Source organism: Dendropsophus ebraccatus, chromosome 1 (genome assembly GCF_027789765.1).
Source record: "Dendropsophus ebraccatus isolate aDenEbr1 chromosome 1, aDenEbr1.pat, whole genome shotgun sequence".
NCBI classification, from domain to species: Eukaryota; Metazoa; Chordata; class Amphibia; order Anura; family Hylidae; genus Dendropsophus; species Dendropsophus ebraccatus.
The window spans coordinates 181,115,867-181,136,207 of record NC_091454.1 but is presented as its reverse complement, the minus strand read 5'-3'; the positions used below and the strand labels follow the sequence as shown (position 1 = coordinate 181,136,207).

The following is a 20,341-nucleotide window of genomic DNA, read 5'->3' as shown; positions in this document are numbered from 1 at the left end:
CTTCAGATGCACAGTCTGAGATTCTGTGCATCTCCCTGTGATGTTGCTGAGCTCTCTGCATTGGCGCTGGAACTGCTTCTTGTCTCCAAGTTTTTTTGGACATGAGCGAGAAAACAGATCTCATGAGTATAAATCAACAAGATAAAAATTAGCTAGGAAGGAAGTCGTCGTTCTCCTTTATTTTCATTCCAAAATACACCTGCTTCCTAATTCCAGCTGTTTTCTTGAATTCGGTAGCATCTGGTCTTGTCAGATCTATGTGACCCGCTGGCAGAACAGACTGAATAACTAAATTGCCCGCTTTTATATAGTCGTTCACATGATATTCTTACATGGTTAACAGGAGAGTTAAAGGGGTTCTCAGGGATAATGTATAAACAAAGCTGAAATAATAGAGCTCCACACTAGCTGTAATTTCTTTGTATACTCTGTTAAAATGTTGTCCTTTACCATTGATCTTGGGGGAAGACAATTGTTTACATATGCTCCACCCTCTCTAAACAGCCCTGCCTTTCCAGTGGGGTCTGCGACTGCTGACCTACAGGATCAGCGCTGTTACCTTGCCTCAACACCTGCTGCTGGTCTCTCAGTGGTCTTGATTCTTGCTTGCATCATATGTTTAGGCTTATTTTTGATCTTCTATCCTTGATATAAAAAATAATACCGTAGCCAAGGGTGCTGGAAGCTGGTGTTGCACAAGCTGTTGGGCTCTGGTGTTTTGGGGCAAATTGTCACAGTGGCCAGGAGTGGTAGTACCCACCCCCGGAACATGGGCACCGGACCTTGGTAGCACTAGTGTGAGGTGCAGGTGCCGCGGCAGAGATGACAGAGTAACAATACTGCTCACAAGTTCTAGTGCAAAAATATAACAATACTCTTTAGTCAGAATCTTAAGCCTTTGAGGACCAGGCCCAAAATGACCCAGTGGACCGCGCAAATTTTGATCTTTGCGCTTTTGTTTTTGCCTTCCCCCCTTCTAAGAGCTCTAGCACTCTCAGTTTTCTATCTACAAGCCATGTAAGTGCTTGTTTTTTACAGGAATAGTTGTACTTTGTAATGGCGTCATTCATTTTACCATAACATGTATGATGGAATTCCAAATATATTATTTATGAAGATATAAATAGGTGAAATCGTAAAAAAGAATGCAATATGGTAACGTTTGGGGGGTTCATGTGTCTACATAATGAACTATATGGTAAAAGCGACATGATACTATTATTTTATAGGTCAGTCCGAACACAACCATATGCAGGTTACACAGATTCTCTAATGTTATATATATATATTTTTTTATGAAATCCTTTTTTTTGGCAATTAATTATTAATAAAATGGGCCTATTGTGACGCTTATAGCTGTTTTATTTTTTCACCTACAGGGCTGTATGGGGTGTCATTTTTTCCACCATGATCTCTAGTTTTTATTAATACCATATTTGTAAAGATCGGACGTTTTGATCACTTTTTATAATTTTTTTTAATATATATTGTAACATAAAATCGGTAATCCACTCACTTTTTTCCCTCTTTTCGTCTACGCCGTTCACCGTTCACAATGACACTTGTTATATTTTAATAGATCGGACAATTACGCACGCTACGGTATATTATATGCTTATTTATTTATATATGTTTTATTTATATTATGGGAAAGGGGGGGTGATTTAAACTTTTATTGGGGGAGGGGCTTTGGGGTAGTGTATTAGTGATTTTAACTTTTTTTTTTATACATTTTAAGTCCCTTTGGGGGACTTTTACATTCATTAATTTCATTATTCACACTGATCATTGCTACGCCATAGGCATAGCATTGATCAGTGTGATAGGCGATCTGCTTCATCGCGCCATCACTGCAGCGTGTCATTTAGGGTGAGGTTCCGGCTGATGATTGCAGCCGGCCCCCACCTGCTATGAAGCGTGCTCTGCTCCGGAGCGCGCTTCATAGCCCAGGACATACCGGTACAACCAGGGTCGTCTGGGCACAGACTTCCAGGACGTACCAGTACGTCCTAGGTCGTCTAGGGGTTAAAGTAGAAGTTAGTAGAAAAAGAACTTTTTTGCAAGGGTAGGGTAGGGGCTGGATAGGAGTCGTGGAATAAGTAGTAACAGTACTCTGCTTGAAGATATTATGCTTGGTGAAAGAATCCTCGTACTTACGTTTACGGGAGATATGTCTTGGATATCTGACTGCCTTCTTCCTACATAGTATCAAAGACCGCCCTGAGCAGTAGTACGAGTCCTAGGCCTTTGTCTTTAGGTTGAGCTAACGAGTGAAGGTTTCCCCCCACTTAGTTGAGTGTAGTGTCAGTAAAGTGCCTCCACTTAGTGCACTTTTGCCTTACTTGGGATCAGTCCCTCTTTATGACCTAAGTGTGTATTGTGCAAGTCTATTGTGTTCAATTTTGAAGCCTGTCTGGCTTCCTTTTTTCTGATTACTAGAGATGAGCACAACTCGAGCCATAGGCTGTATCCATGTTTCCCGAACTCCCTAGAGCTGCATCCAACTTCTTCAGCCATCGGTAATCAAATGCCGAACGATTGGACTCGTTCACACAAGTTGTGCCCATCTCTCCTGATTACCCATCCAACCAATATCTGCCAGCCAGAACCTTTGGTCTGCAGGACCACGAATACAGCTGCAGCACCACTTAGCCCCGCTCATCAGTACATAGGACCCTTAGCAGCCATTGGTGCGGGCTGACCTAAAGGGCGGTGGGGCATAGACCTTTAGGTTGGCCCGTTCCAATGGCCGTCTAGGTGGCGGGGCCTATGCGGGTGACGATGTCACGGAAGAGGCGGGGCAAAGTGGTACTTTGCCTGTGAAGCCGCGCCCAGATAGCACAATCCGCAGATGATAAAAGATCACTTTTTACTGGAACAAGCACCATGACGTATGATATAAAATAAGGTATTGAAACTAAGATTTATAATGCAAAAAAAAGTCATAATGCAAAAAGGGAGTGACACTGTCACTTTAAACATTTGATATTTGTTCTGACATAAGATTTGCTGACTTTATACATTTGCTCAGTAGCCTATTTATTCATTTATTTTCTAAATAACTAGCTAAATCTTTTCCTACATAAAAACATACAAAAAGGGTTCACACAGTGGTAGTGCAGCCAGCACTGTTACTGCCAAATTAAACCAGAGGATGGGAAGAAGACTGATGGCATCCTAATTACTTAGAACCCATTATTGACACCAAAGGTAACAGTAATTACATGGTTAAAGAACTCCAAACTAGGGCCAGAACCTGATGCACTCCAGAAAAGGAAATTCCCTAAGTCACAATTCCCAACAGGTTTCACTGCTAAATGCAAAGCAGTTAATCACGGGGCAATGCAGATGTTAGAGAAGCTATACTGTATATCATCTAGGTAGATAAACATTACAGTACAGTGGAGCCTCGGTTGCAACTCAATCAAAACACAGCAATAGCCTGATCTCCCTCCAGGGAAGGAAACCTGTTGCTAAGGGGTGCCTCCCAGTAGGGAAATCACCAAATCTCCCTGATATGTAGCCCCTGGAATAAACTAGAACAAGTCAAAAGCAGTGATTGATAGATAACACAAAATTATGATAGCGCTGCTTACTGACTCCACATACTCATAGTGAGCACTGGTAGTGTAATAGCAAAGCAAGGTTAATTTCAAATAGAGCATATTATTACACCTACACATTTAGGGCTCTGATAGTAATAAATATCTTGCACTTATTTTAAATTATTTGTCATTATCTTCCCAATTCACACCAAAAAAAGAAGCAAAAATTCTTCTGGTAAATTCTTGGAATTTTTATGTAGGTTATCTGTACACCACAAACTTTGTAATGGTTCCTCTAAGCTCCCACAATGCACTGTTCTCTGCTAACAGGAATCCAGCTGGAATTTACATTAGGTGTTCCGTGTAAATGGACTGAAAGAAAACATCATATAATGAGCAGAATCTGCCAAAAAGTCCAACATTTTACACACATTTAGATTTTAAAAACAATATAAAAATGTGGGGAGTTTTCAGATAACAATATTTATTTATTTGTTTTCTATATTAATCTAAAAATGAATGTCCTAATATTTAGGACCTACAGCTGATTGGAGACAGGACTTTCATCTGTCAAATTACTGCCTAGATGCCACAGGCATTATTGACATTTAGGGGGTAAAACAGTCGGGCAAGTGTTAGCTGTAACATACAGCTTCCACCCGAGAAATATGGAGCAGGCTCAGCCCTAAGGGGGTTAAAGGGAACGTTTGCTCAAAATAGTTTCTCATTAGAGATAAGCGAACCTGGAGCATGATCGAGTCGATCTGAACCCGAACCTTCGGCATTTGATTAGCGGTGGCTGCTGAACTTGGATAAAGCCCTAAGGCTATGTGGAAATCATGGATATAGTCATTGGCTGTATCCATGTTTTCCAGACAACCTTAGAGCTTTATCCAAGTTCAGCAGCCCCAGCTAATCAAATATCGAACGTTTGGGTTCGGATGGACTCGAACCCGAACCCGGTTCGCTCTTCTCTATTTCTCATATCTTCCATTCACATTGTTTTCCAATCACAGTGTTGGAACTTGTGGAACCCCAGCCTTGAAGTCCTTGATGTAGGCCAACACAACAATTGCGAATCCTTGTATACAGCCCAGCTGATTCAACGTTACAGTTTCATTCACGCATCTGAAGACATCCAAAAGGAAATGTGGAATGCATCATTTTGCTGATACACTAAGTTTGCCAGATTTTCCTCTATCTGTGGCATAAACCATTCCTTGTCCGGGTAGGAGTGGCCGGTGACAGTATTCTGTATTTTTAGAAATTTGGAAACCAAAGAACCACTCACACCCATGGACATTAAAATTATATCAAGTAACTAAATGGATGATTCTTGTAACAATCCATCATATATTACTTCATTTCCTGCAAAAAACAAACAAACATATTCGTACTGGAATCTACACTTAAAGCTAATGTGAAATGCTTATTTGTGCCATCTCATCTCCATCATGTGCGTTTTCCTGCATGTGGATTGGATGTGGTTGGTTACTAAAGATGGAGGGATTGGGTCTACGAGCTTGGTGCTGAAAGATATTGGCACTGGCGAAGTCTAATATGGTTTACCATATGGAAACAAGAGCTTTTGTCCCTTGTCAAAGAGCTTTTCCCAGCGTAGGATGTGTCCTCACACACTGTTCTCATTGTTTCCCCTCCATTGCCTCTTGTCACTTCTCCTTGTCAGAGTTTAATTAGGACAACGAGCTTTCACAGGCTCATTTGTCACTTCACCAGCTTTCTAACACTTCCTAACGATGGGAGGTTTACAGAGCCTTGTGAGCGGGCATGATGAGGAGGGCTGGGAGCCATACAGGAGATCTTTATATAAAAGGGGGCAGAGGGCGCCACTTAACAGGGTCACCAAGGTCGATTATCAAAGTCTACTAACCGCAGAACTGCTACCACCTGCATTCTCCTCATTCAGTCTCTGTAATTTGCATTCAAATAAAAAAAAAGTCACAAAAACAAGGAGAAAACTAACAATGGATGTGAGATGCAAATTATATTGTTAGAAATGGGAATATATTAGCACATTTTTCTGCATTCTAAAGCCGGAAACATGCAACATTACTAGCATACTGCATTGTTCTCTCTAATGTATGGTATCATTAAAGAGAGGAGTGGATCCCAACCTAAACAAGAGGGGAAACATTCGCAACCCTGTTATTCAACCCTGTCTGCTTTTCAACTTTAACTTAAAGTGACACTGTCACCCCCATTTTTCATTTTTGCATCTTTAAAAATGTTTGAATGACTAATTTTGCTCTCTCCATACCGTATTTCACATGTTTAAGGCCCCGTTCCCACTGAGCAAAACTAGCGGAATTCCGCGGCGGAATTGTCCGCCACGGATGCCGTTAGCCTCCCGCTCATAATGGGAGTCTATGGGAGGCGCGCGCTCCTGCTCTGTCCGCGCTGAAGAATGAACATGTTCATTCCGCTAGTTTTGCTCAGTGGGAACGGGGCCTAATCATGGTGCTGGTTGGTTGATGAGAAAACTGAACTTTGATCAGCTTGTTAATGCGCCACTGGGCAGGGCTTAGCTTTTGAAGTGCCACATCGCTCCGCCCACTACACTGCCGTTGTCCCCCGCCCCCTTGGTTACGTCATCTCTCCAGGCCACCGCTCTCACTTGTTTGGCCCTCCCAGCCTTTGCCTGGATGTCGGGGTAACATCTCCCAGCGTAATGCAGGCAAAGACTGGGCATCCAGGCAAAGGCTGGGAGGGCCAAACAAGTGAGAGCGGTGGCCTGGAGAGATGACGTAACAAGGGGACGGGGTCAACGGCGGTGTAGTGGGCGGAGCGATGTGGCACTTCAGAGGCTAAGCCCTGCCCAGTGGCGCACTAAGAGCTGATCAAAGTTCAGTTTTTTCATCAACCAGCACCATGATTAAACATGTGAAATACGGTATGGAGAGAGCAAAATTAGTGATTTAAACGTTTTTAAAGATGCAAAAATGAAAAATAGGGGTTACAGTGTCACTTTAAAGGGGTTATCCAGCGAAAAAATGTTTCTTTCGAATGAACTGGTGTCAGAAAGTTATATAGATTTGTAATTTACTTCTAGTTAAAAATCCTTGCCATAATTATCAGCTGCTGTATGTCCTACAGGAAGTGTTGTTTTATTTATATTCAGACACTGTGCTCTCTGCTGACATCTCTGGCTGAGACGGGAACTGTCCTGAGCGGGAGAAGTTTTCTATGGGAATTTGCTACTGCTCTGGACAGTTCCTGACATGGACAGAGAAGTCAGCAGAGAGCACTGTTTCTGAATGTAAATAAAACATTTCCTGCAGGACATACAGCAACTGATAAGTATGGGAAGACTTGAGATTTTGAAATAGAAGTAAATCACAAATCTATATAACTTTCTGACACCAGTTGGACAACCCCTTTAAAGGGGTAGTTCACAAAAAAAATTCTTTCAAATCAACTGCTGCCATGAAGTGCCAGAGATTTGTAATTTACTTCTATTAAAAAATCTCAAGTCTTCCAGTACTGTATTATTTCCAGTCTGGAGAGCAGGAGAGGTTTTCTATGAGGATTTGCTCCTGCTTTGGACAGTTCCTGACATGGACAGAGGAGGCATCAGAGAGCACTGTGTCAGACAGGAAAGAAAACACCACTTCCTGCTGGACACACAGCAGCTGTTAAGTACTGGAAGACTTAAGATTTTTTAATAGAAGTGAATTACAAATCTCTGGCACTTTATGGCACCAGTTGATTTAAAAGAATTTTTTTGGGGGGTGGACTACCCCTTTAAGTTGCTTCCTATATTGTACAGAGGCATATTGAACAGATCTATTGATGTGTTACAGAAATCAAAAAGAGGTTCACCAACACTCTTTGTCTTTTAGGGCCCTATTACACCAACAGATTATGTAAGCTGCTTTTCACTGGAATATTGGGCAGGATGTTGCTGCTATAATCAGGCTTAATATCACCAAATCACAGGCATACAGGTATACACAAAAACGGACCTGCTACTGCCTTCTGCTTTTTATCCTTGTGTATAGAAATACTCATAGACAGGGCTAGACAGCAGTCCATCTGCCCCCAGAATGCAAACCACTGCATTAAAAGTTATAAGTGATAAAGTTAATATATCATAGTCAAGAATATGGCATAACATTTTCATCAGCTCACTCACCTACCATCACGGCAATGCTCTACTGGCCATGCTGCGGACAGGCACCCAGCATGGCGTCTTGCCCAGCATTCCTGCTGGAACCTCTGGTGCTGTCTCTGGCACATGTGCTGACTCCCAGCCACATAAGAAGCCAGTGTGCCCAAATTCTTCTTCTTCAGCCAATGTCTTGTCACTTCAGGGTACTACAAGGATCTACAACCCAAACATTGAACACATATTAAACGTTGAAAGTGAGACATTCTGGACTGGACTGAAGGCAGGCCAATTCAGTATCTGGACTCATTTTCTGCAAAGTCATGCTGTTGTGATGAAGTGGAATTGTCTGGAAGAAAGCATATGTTATTCTAAAATGTGCACATACTGTTTGGAATTGCTAGTGCCTTCCCTGCTGAGTAACTGCTGACATTGTTAGATAGCTGTTAGGTCAAGGAGACACATGGTAGCTTTCATATATCCATCTGAGCTTCCAGAACATTGACAAATTATTTTATTTTTTAGTGCAGAGTCAAAGCTCCAAACTGTAATGCTTCCTGCCTCTCATTCCTGACCCTGCTTGATTTTCAGTCAAGGTTCAGCTTCTAGTTGAAAGACATTCAAGCAGGGATAAGGATGGGAGGGGGAGTGAGGATGCATTACAGCCCTCAGCAATGGGACTTGGGAAAGCCTCTTTGACTCTTTGCACTGAAGAATAAAAACATTTTTCTATGTTCTGGAAGTACAGACAGATATCTGAAAGATACCATGTGTTGCCTTATCCTGACAGTTAACAGTGTCAGCAATTTGAACCCTGAAATACACTGCAGTTCAGTCCTTATCCTTGAATATGGATTATACGGTGGAAACCTGGAAATCCCTTAGGGTGGCATTTATTAAGTCCGGCGTTTTTTACGCCGGACTTATAAATGCCCCCGCAGCTCCGGCGCTACGGAGATTTATGTAGAGGCGGACTGCCTCTACATAAAACCCGTGCGCGCCGGTGCGCACCGCCGAAGCTGAGGACTGGAGTAAGGACTGGACTGGAGTAAGTTTTCGGCGTACATTTGGGCGGAACGGATGGTAAATCGCGCGCCCACTACACGCCCCCTTTCCGCCCCCCTGGCGTACTCGGCGGAAAGTGACGATTTGCGAATATTTTATTCGCAAATCGGCCATTTGCGAATAAAAAAATACGCAAATCGGCACTTTCCGCCGAAAATCATCCGTTCGCCGGATGATACATGTGGCCCTTAGACTCTGCACCCTAGCTTAGTCCCAAGCCAAAGTTTTTTCAACCCAGGCTATCTATATATTCTCAGGCAGGCCCTATGCCACCTCTGGGGCCCTTGCCTATCCTGAAATTAAAGAGACCACATATTTGAAATTAGTTGTTCTGTATTCAATTCTCAGCATAGCTGGTACCTGGCAGCCCTATACAGGGAATTGAAGCATGCCCCAATTCTAATAAATGAGGTTGGGCTGCAGTCCTCCAGGGTTCCTGAGGGCCTGACTGACTGGCCCAATAGATTAATGCTATCACTTTCGATCATAGGAAAATCCCTTTAAAGTGGTTTGATTTCACTGTTACAGCCTTTTCGAGAACAGCTATACTATAGAGTTAAACATGCAATCTGAGGCACATCTGTCAAAGAAATCCAAATTAATCATGGAATAATAGAAGTACATTGTATACAGTAGCTCACAATCATGTAAACTGTTTAGGTTTGTGTGGGTTATATCTAGTGGTTTTCCATAATTGGTCCCTACTTGAAAATAACTTGTGTTTGCTCATAGTTCCAGGGAACTTCCATGTGATGGTTTATTAGTTTTGAAGATATCATTCACTGAGATTCTGAGTCATCACGATACAGATGAAACACTATCACAAATATGTGAGGACTTCCTGAAAAATCTGAAGCAACTACCTCAATGCTTCTACTGGCAGTTTGTAAGGTCTTATCTATTAGGAGGGTGCTTGATATGGCTCGGTGTCACTTACAGTAACAGCAATGAAACTCTCACTTCCCAGAAGGAAACAAGGCAACATACATATTGTAAGCCTCTCCCCTTTTTCCAAACATTATGTCCTTTTAACTCAAAGGGAATCTGTCAGGTGTCATTCGGGTTCCAAACTGCTGACACTGATAGAAAGCTGTTAAGGTGGCTGTACAGCTTTAATAGCTGTTGGCAGAACAATTATTTCTCCCATCTTCCCCCTACACATCAATGTTCAGGCATGGACGAGCATTCCTATGTTCTCTATGGGGAAGGATAAGCTGCAGCCAGCTCTCCAAGAAAAAAAGGGATGGAGTAGTAAAATTCCATCATGCCCGACCCCTATCTCCACCAACATCATCTGTCAGTGGAGTCTCAGGAGACCCCCATACACTTACTGGTGGCTAAACACGCCACAAATGGCCAAAATAGCTATAAAGTGACTGTGGACCTTAAAGGGGAATCTGCCACTAAGACAATTCTAATCTATCATCATCATGTTATAGAGCAGATTGAGATATATATATATATATATATATATATATTTGTGGGGAAAGATTCAGCATAACTTGTAACATGTAGATAGAAATCCCTGCTCAAGCTGTAATAAGGAGTCCAGTGGGCGGTGTCACACAATGGACTAGACTCTTTAGCATGGAAACATCAGAGATTTCTATCAATAAATTACAGGTTATACTGAATCTTTTCTTATAAAGATATATATCAGTCCGCTCAGCTCCTTCTACTCTATAACATAATAATGATAGCTTAGGTTGTATTTTCATGGTGACATGTTCCCTTTAAGTTAAGAAGAAAGTTCCTTTCATATAACTAACTGTGCTTCCAGAACATAGAAAAATGTTTTTATGCTTCAGTGCAAAGTGTAGAAAAAGCTTTCCCAAGCACCTGAAGTGCTGAGGACCATAGCGCCTTTCGCACCCCTCTTATCCGTTTCCTGCTTGATTAACAGTCAGGGCTCAGCCTCCAGCTGTCAGTGATGCAGGGATAGAACTCGAACCTGAGTTCTTATTTGTTTTTGCTGTATTTTACAACTAAAAACACATAGTTGCACATTATTGTAATAATTCACTTATTTGTTGTAAGGAGATATGGTACTCATTAATTATCCATCAAAAGCTGTATTTTACATGGAATTATATACTGTATATATACAATGGTACCTTGGTTTAAGAGTAACTTGGATTGAGAGCATTTTGCAAGAAGAGCTCACAGTTTTTCAAAATTTTAACTTGGTTTAAGAGTATTGCTTAGGTTTAAGAGTACTGGGTGGGAGGGGGGAGTGGAGGAGGGGCATGGTCTGCACTGCGTGGTCTACAGCACTGTACTCTAACCCAGGAGGTCTCCCTCACCTTCCAAATCATAGCAGATCAACTTCAGGCTGGGTCTTGCATCAGGGGACAGGACTGTGAAGGTAATCTCTTTATAGCTGTAACCCCTTTATGTGCCCACATCTGCCCTACTCATTCCTTCATGCCCCCTGCAGTCTCTTTCTGCCCTTGTGTTTCCCATCCTCTCCATTCCTGCTATAGTGTGCCTGCACTCACACTCAGCTATACACACTGCTGCTATAATGTGACTGCACTTACACTCAGTCATTCAAACTGCTGTATATAAAGTTTCTGTCTCTGTTCTCCTGCACAGCTCTGTGATTCTCACTTCCTGATTGGTTCATGCTGAGCACACACCCCTTCTCCATTGCTGTCATGTGACCAAACAGACCTCTTTAAGCAGCACTACTTCTCTATTCTAGCCTGTTGTACTACGCTACTGCATTATAGGGATCTGCATCTCCATTCAGTATCTACAAACTGCCGATGCTCTTTCAGGGTTATGCTCTTACTATACATTATACTCCACATGCTGATTGCTATCCTGTACAGTAACCCATAATATGACATATTCAGCTGTTTCTTAATGTTCGTTTCATCTGTTCTACATGTTATTCAGAGTAAAAAAAAAATATTATTATGGGGTGTGGAACCAATTGTCTGCATATCAATGATTTCTTATGGGAAAATTTGCTTTGGTTTAAGAGTGGATTTGGATTACAAACACGGTCCCGGAACCTATTATGCTCTTAATCCAAGGCACCACTGTATATGGAATATGTCACAAGGTTTATGTCATTGTCATTTTAAAAACTTTTGACATGTCAAAGACATGTCAAACGTTTTCATCAGTCCAGGTCTGTGTTTTCAGACCCGGACCGTTCATGACAACGAGCAGGGAGAGAACCATGCTGCAGCGCTGTCCTCTCTGTGAGTCTGGCTCCATAGACTGACATTAGGAGCATGTACTGTATCATCACATGAAAAAGAGTCGGGAGAGGACTGCACTTAGTGAGGTCTTCTCCTGACTTTTTGTCATGATCAGTACAGGTCTGGACATTCAGACCTAGACCGATCAAAACTTTTAAAACTTTTTTTTTTTTTAAATGACAGCGACAATTTAAACAAGGGCAGCATAAACTAGTGACTGAAATGTTAAACAGAACAATGTATGTGTGAATATGTTCAGAAGTTCTCCTAATATGCAGGAGAATGGGATTTGTGCTGCACCACTCCCTCCACCCTCCAGCTGCTGAGTGACAGTTAACTGCCTAAACACAGCATGAATAGATAACTGCCAATCAGCAGATAGTGGGCAGATTTTTCTGGTGCTCTTGGATATCCAGGACATGAACATAATGGAGAGGACTACTTATTGTACATGTTATTCAGGAGGATATCTCTGAATTAGCTGCACAGAACAATGTAAGTGATACATCATTCTGTTTGGCTTCTCTGTCACTAGTTTATGCTACTCTAAGATAGGACACCATAAACCTACTGATAGGACACCATAAACCTACTGACAGAGTCACTTTAAATAGATATCTTTTTATTTATTTATTTATTTTTCTAATATGTCCATCTTGTCATCAATAATATATCAATAAGTTTATTAAAGGGAAACTAACAGCAGGTTAGAAGCATATATAGCACATGGGGCGCTAAAGATGAAGGTAATTTTGTTACTCCGTTCCTCAGCGCTGTTTACGAAAAAATGTGTAGTTTATTTAAATGCGAATTAGGCTTTTTGGTGCACTGGGGGTGGGACTACCATGCTCAGTGCACTGATCTGCTCCAGATGGCCCACACCTTGTAATGAATATATATAAAAAGCTCTGCAGTGATGAGAACTGCAGTGATGAGAACTGGAGTGATGCAGACACTGCACAGCGCTGTCCCCAATATACATCAGGAGAGGCATGTCGACCAGCGTGGATTGGTGGCCTAACCTGCTGTTAGTTTTCTTTTTAAGTGATCTTTTCAGTCGTTTTATGATGGTTTTGGAGTCATATTCATGCTAAAAGCTATAGCTGCTTATTTCAGTTTTTGAGATGGTTAAGCTTGTGTGTCTACTTCTTTCTTACCTATGAGAGTCTATGAACACTGAACAGGGTCTCTTCACTTGCTCATTTATCAAGCTTTTTGTGCCATTTTTTAGTGTGTTTATCAACTTTTCAGTATAGTTTTTTATGTGCCAAATACAGAATATAAAGCATATGTGCTTGTTTCCCCTCTATTTTGCGCATAATCTGACATTAATTATTTATTTTTTTGCTTAACTGAGCATGATTTGTGTTGTGCTTGGCCCAAATAATGTTTTTGCACATGACCCTCTGCTCTCAAAGCCCTCTGTGAAATTTACAGCACTACCACCCATATAATATTTAAAAAGATTAAATATGTTGCCTAAAATATATAACTATTTTAACAATAAAATTGTCATCCGAAAACGCAATAGAAAGGGATGACAAATTGCTGCTGTCTGCAATTATGTTAATAAGTCTTCTAGCAGTAGATTGGGATCCTGGGTGTGTAATTACTTGTCCAGCACATTGTACAGATTTACTGTATGCTGTCCCCAGGAACCGGCCTCCGCCAATGGGTGGGAGTATGAAAATCCGTTTAAAGAAGTGTGAAGCTAGTGATACTTTCAGCGTGTGAAGCAATTAGTAAATATTTGAAATTGAACCAATATAAACACAAATACACATCCTACGCTCTCTAATTGGGAGGGTCTGGGATCAGCCAACTATTGTTATGGGTTAATGGCAGGATGAAACACTCTATTATTCCGTTAATTATAAGAAATTCCTTTTGTGTAGAGCCATAACTACTAGCTGGCCTTGAACAAAAGACGAACAAAAAGAAATCGTAATATAGATACATACACAAATATTCACCATGTTTATGTGTGTGTGTGTGTGTGTAAGAACAAGCTCTGGCTTTAGAAAAACCTTTGCACATGTATGAATGAACATACACATAAGTCTACATAGATATAAGCATGCACAGACACTGAATCATCAAGAACATCATAGTACACGATTATGGGATTGTCTGCAAATACAAAGTAGACCTATAAGGGGGGAAATAATGCATACCAGCATGTATATTGTATTTAAAGGACAACTCCTGCGGGACCCCCCCCCCCCAAAAAAAAACACAGACACACACAGACACCATACTCACCATCCCTCCGGTGACGATCGCCACTCCATTCGCCCGCCGTCCGCCTCACCGTCACCGCCGTCTGCCGTCCAGCGATGTCTCTGATTTCTGGGTCCTGGGGATGGAAAAGGCTGCCAGTACAAATAACTTTGTAATGTGTGTTAAATAAGCTAAAAAAATTTTTCGTGGGAGTTGTCCTTTAATGCAAAGATTTAAACCACATATAAAGTATGTTCAAACATTAAAAGCTTTATTTTAAACTATAAATGGGATGCATATTCCTACATTAATAGCATACAAAGGCTACAACTAGAGGTGAACACAACTGTTTCCCATTCTTGAGTTGCGCTCATCTCTAGCTACAACTATTCATGTGAATGGCCATTCTTGAACACTATTTTGATGCCACAAAACTGTAACTGTCCCGTAAAGCTGACTTGTTTATATTATTTAACCAGTATTGTCACGACAATGCTCAATTTACATAGTTTTACTACTTTGAAAAATTAAAAATCTTTAAAAAATTGTTTTGCATCTCTATGTTCTGACTTTTTTTTTATTTTCCCATCCATGGAGCTGTGTTGGGGCTGACTTTGTGCACAGCGGTCTGTAGTTTTTACTTAAACTATTTTAAGTTAGATTGAATTTTTTTAATCAATTTTTTGGAGTATCCAAGGTAACAAAAAAAATCTGACATGGTATTTTTTTCTTCAATTATAGTTTTTTTTATGTCAGTTAATTATTTTATACTATATATATTATTTATACTATACTTATTAATTCAAACATTTGGTGATACCTAATGAGGTATTTATTTCTTTATTTGGGAGGGAAACACTGACTTGAAGGGAAGTTGATGTGAGAGCTTTCCCCAGAATTCCCAATGAAGTAGGAATGGCCTTTAAAGTGTACCTGTCGTTATTACTTTCAAAATCTAAATCAGCCGTAGATGTAATATAAAGCAAGTTTACAATTTGCAATATATATATATTTTTTAGTTATGTTTTAAAACAAAGCTGTACTTACTATTATCCAGGTTTAGTGTCCTGAAGGCAGCTTTTTAGTCTTGTGCTGGTTAAAAAAAAAGAGACTAAACACAGGAAGATCACCCGCGCCCTCAGAGAGAAGGCAGTCATCTGGTTGATGGACACATTGAGCAGTGACACTCTGAAATAAAGAGACTAAACACAGGAAGTCCCAGCCAGCACAGAGTCACAACTCAATGTGTCCATCAATCACATGACTGCCTTCTCTCTGTGAGCTCTCAGATGACTAGGACTTCCTGTGTTTAGTCTCTTTTGTCAACCAACACAAGACTAAAAAGCTGCCTTCAGGAGACTGGACCTGGATACAAGTAAGTATAGCTTTGTTATACAGCATGAGAACTAAAAAAAAAAAAAGAATGTAAATGGCAGACATGCTTTATATCACATTCCCTGCTGATTTAGATTTTTAAAGTGATAACAACAGCAACACTTTAGGTCTCCACACAGGTCTCTACAAGTCTAATCTTTATGACGCTCTTCTCAAGGAGAAGTAGTATCCCTTTAGTCCCACTGAATTACCTGAGTGACCCTATCAAATGTAAATATTAAAAATCATGGAACATTTTTTACATTTGGAAAACAATGTGAAGATTCATATACATTAGCTTAGCGCAGTTCAATATTAAAGGAGAAAATTTTTATTAAAGTATTGTATTCCCCCCCCCCACCCCCCCCAAAAAAAAGTTATATAAATCAGCTATATACACTTATTACGGGAAATGCTTATAAAGCACTTACGGGCTGTGGCTGCTAGAGAGGATGATGGCAGGAGGACACTGGGGGACACTGAGCATCCCCCTGCCATCATCTTCTCCAGCAGCCACAGCCCGCACAGCTGTGGTCGTGACATCACCATGTTATCCAGGAAGTGAAGCCTTGATGCAGTAGTAAGTGCAGTGAAAAAAGCACATTCCCCATAATAAGTGTATATTGGTAAATTGTATAACTTTTGGGGGCAATACAATACTTTAATAAAAATGTTTGCCGGACTTCTCCTTTAACCACTGTATATTGAAACTGATTACATTTTTTTGTATAAAATGAGCATGTGAATTGACAGAAAATGTTTCCATTTAAAGGGAATCTATCAGCAGGTGAGTCTCCTTTTTAGAGCCCTTCACCCTGAATTCAATAATGCCTGTCAGCAGCTTGTTTGGGTTGAAAGATCCCATGCATGCACCCCAACTTCTCCTGCTCGGCAGCCCCATCAAATTTAGTGCACACTCACATGATCTTGCAGTCTAAACACGCTGTGTCAGGGCTTGGAAAGGCAATCAATATGGATGAGGGGTCGGGAAGCAGCTGCAGGGTGGGATTGTGGTATACTCAGGGTCTCTGGCCTGCCCCCAGTGCACCAAAGAAGCTCTATTTTCCATTGTTAGTGGATTTCCCAGCAACAGTGCAACTGTTTGGTGGGGTACAACTTCTTCATTGGAAATAGCCATATATCAATTAAATTATATCCCAGTGACATTTGTGATGAAACAAGAGGAAGGATATCTATTGCTGTGAACCAGAGCATGCATGGACTCTTATAATGCAAAAAAAAAAAAAAAAAAAAAAAACATAATAAAAAGCCAGTTTATGGCATGCAGAAATATGTAAGCGATCAATACAAAGAGCTCTGCCATGATCTCTTCATACACAGGAATGTATCTACTGTAACTGATTTTTTACTGTAAAAGCAGAGATGCCATAGAACTTACTACAACAGTTAAATGGCATGTGTTTAATATTCTGAACAAAAGTTATTGATCTAGGGATATATTCTGATTGCCTGATTTGGTGTCTGGAAGGGTCTTTTCCCCTTATTCCTCATGGTGGTTTTCCCTTTCTCTGGATCATCACCGCAGGATAATAGGCTAAAGTGGATCAATATTTTCTTTTCTACTTGAGTCGTTTGTACTTGATCTCTCTACATGATTTGTTCTCTATTCATAAGGGACAATTTCAATATAGTTTCCCTTTAAATAGTAACTTGATTTGGAAATATAGCTCTCTATATCTGGGAAGTAGAGATGAGTGCAACTTGAGCATACTTGATCCCATTCGCTTGACATTTGATCACCGGTGGCTAAAGTAGTTGGATGCAGCCTTAGGGAGTCCAGAAAATCTTTGTATCTAGAGAATGATTTCCTCTGCCCACACAGACTACGCACAGATACTAGATTCTTTTAGAATAGCGCCCCCTAGCCAGAAATCTACCTAAGAATTCCTGTTCTTGCAGCTGTATCACAATACAAAGTCCAGCTTCTATTATTCATTTTTTATGCATTTTTATGCTAAATTAATCTAAGAAGAGAAAATATAGAGAATATATAAAAATGTACTTTATGGTCTGTGGTCACTCTGGAGTCCTACTGTCCATCTGTGAGACCACATAATGACCATGGATTTTGCACCAGATCCCTGGGGACACGTGATGGAAAGGAATAGTGGGAGCCCTGGTTTTGGCTGCGGTTCAGCCATGTTCTCCCATGCGTGTAGCAGCTGCTATACCCTCCGAAAAAACAGCCGCAGCCAGGGCTCACCCAGGTGTTTGGGTCCAGAACAAAGGACCTTTTCACTGTCCTGGGAGGATACTGAAGCCGTGCTGCTTGAATGGGTTGTTCCCAGCTGGTTGTGTTGCTGTGTATGTATACAGTCAGTCCTCTTATAACAGACATGAGTAATCTGACTAAAATACTCATTGCTGTGAAACTAAAAAGTAATGGGGATTGTTAACCCGTCTGCCACCTGGAGCCAGTCTAGTAATGTGTCAAATCCTCTGTATGTCAACTATTTCTAGTCGTCTATGGCAGGGGAATATCTGCTGAGAACCTTCTAGGCTTTCCTCTCCATATTCAGTCATAACAAATGATCCTACTACACTTAACCCCTTAAGGACACAGCCAGTGTTGGCCTTACTGATCAGAAGAATGGGATTGTTTTTCATGAATTCCGACAGTCGACTGTTTCTCGTTTTTGTTTTGTAAGCTAAGGTTTTAGGCAACATTCTTTAAGTACAGACATCTGTAATTTTAACTTTTTTTTTGCATCAATAATGATAAACGATATGTTATGTATATAATGTAAGGATATCACATGTATGTATGCTATATAAGATTTTTAATAGGTTCCATTTAGGTATGTTTATGCATAATGATATGTGTAGCCATTTCTTAGGGAAGCCCTATACATAAATGAGGACGCACAGCAAATCTTTCTCTTTATAGGAAACCATGACCCCTTTATTTTAGGAAATATAAAATATATTATTTTGTTATATTTTAAAGATAATTTAAGGTGGTCCCGTAAGCATTATAACTAGGGTGTAAATAAGCATGTGGCTAGAAAATATTGGCAAAGTATAAGTCTTTTTGTTTATATGCAGATGAAGCCCCAGTGTCAAGGGGGTGTTCCCCATCACAGCAAGAGCCCCGGCAAATCAAATCCATGTCCTCTTTTTCACCTTCCCCCAGCATGGTGGCTTCCCCTAACCATATTTGAGTGACAGCCATTAAATAGGACAAGGGGTGAACTTACCTGGACTTTTACCGTCCCTGGGAATGCCCCCTGGGCACTTAAGCTTTGTTTGCATATCAACAAAAGAGCTTATATCTTGCCAATGGAGAGGATTACCGAAATAAAATAGTATGCCCCTAATCAATGTGACTAGTCCTATCTTTCCATTAACTTATGAACCCCACTGTATTCCTGCTAACAAGTCCATTTTGAGTAAATGTTTATATAGAAAAATGGGTTGTTTACATGGTTGCAGAAATAAGATGCCTGTAAAGCACACACCACCTACGCATCTAATCGCTGGCATTCATGGATGAAGTGTTGTTCTGGACCCTTGGAAGTCCCTTATTGTTGCTCTGACTTTTTTGAAAAACAATAATTCTTATGGAGAAGGATGAGATGGAGGAGGTAGAAGTGGAGGAGATGGTGAATGAGGATAACATTGAGAAGGAGGAGCAAATTGAAGTGAAGGGCGATAACATCAAGGAGGAGAAAATGAAAGTGAAGGAGGATAACATCGAGGAGGAGGAGAAAGTTGAATTAAAGGAGGATAACATTAAAGTGTCACTGTTGTTATAACTTTCTAAATCAATAGTAGATGTGATATAAGGCAAGTTTGCAATTTGCATTTATTATTATTTTTTTTCTGACTCTTTTTTTTTTTTTCTTAAAAAAAAACAGGAAACAGAAAACAAGAAATCCTGTTTATCTCAGGCCATCTGAGCACTTACAGAGAGAAGGCAGTCATGTGATTGACGGACACATTAAGCAATGACTCTCTATATTGGCCAGAATTCCTGTGTTTAGTCTGCTTTTTCGAGAAGGAGAAGGGAGAAGATGGATGTTGAGGAAATGGTAGAGCAGGAGAAAGTGGAAGTGGAGAAGGATAACATCAAGGAGGAGGAGGAGAAAGTGAAAGTGGAGAAGGATAACATCGAGGAGGAGGAGGAGAAAGTGGAAGTGGAGGAGTATAACACCAAGAAGGAAGAGAAAGTGGAAATGGAGGAAATGGTGGAGGAGGATAAAATTGAGGAGGAGGATAAGCAAGTAGAGGAAAGATTGGAGAATAACATCAAGGAGGAGGATAACATGAAGGAGGAGGAGGAGGTAGAGGGAATCATAGTGGAAGATAAAATTGAAGAGGAGGAGGAGAAGCAAGTAGAGAGTGTGGAGAATAACATCAAGGAGGAGTAGAAGGAAGAAGAGGAGATGATGGAGGAGAATAACATTGAGGAGGAGGAGGAGGAGGAGCAAGGATTCCCATAGAAAGGCTCTCCTTCTCTGAAGAGTTCCTGTCTCGGCCAGAGATATCAGCAAAGAGAACACTGTGTCAGACTAAAAATAAAATATTTCCTGCAGCACATGTAGTAGCTAATAAGTACTGGAGGACTTGAGATGTTTAAATAGATGTAAATTACAAATCTTTCTGACACAAGTTGATTTGAAAGAAAAAGATTTTCACTGAACAACCCCTTTAAGTTGTATAGTAGAACAGTATGCAATGAGTCCCCCTTAATGGTAGCTATAGCTAAAACCCCATGGATAAAGGGTTGTTCTGGGCCTTATTTTTGCTCTGACTTTATTGAAAATCAATAATTGTTA

The 20,341-nt window shown here is 40.6% G+C and overlaps 1 protein-coding gene across 1 annotated transcript; it reads left to right on the top strand.

Annotated features, from left to right (window-relative positions):
- Positions 1-12,330: 12,330 nt before the first annotated feature.
- On the top strand, positions 12,331-20,068 carry LOC138783348 (chromo domain-containing protein cec-1-like). The gene is made up of 2 exons (XM_069958364.1): positions 12,331-12,443; positions 19,421-20,068. The coding sequence occupies exon 2, from the start codon at positions 19,577-19,579 to the stop codon at positions 19,931-19,933; it is 357 nt and encodes a 118-aa protein (XP_069814465.1). The 5' UTR covers positions 12,331-12,443; positions 19,421-19,576; the 3' UTR covers positions 19,934-20,068.
- The last annotated feature ends 273 nt before the right edge of the window (positions 20,069-20,341 follow it).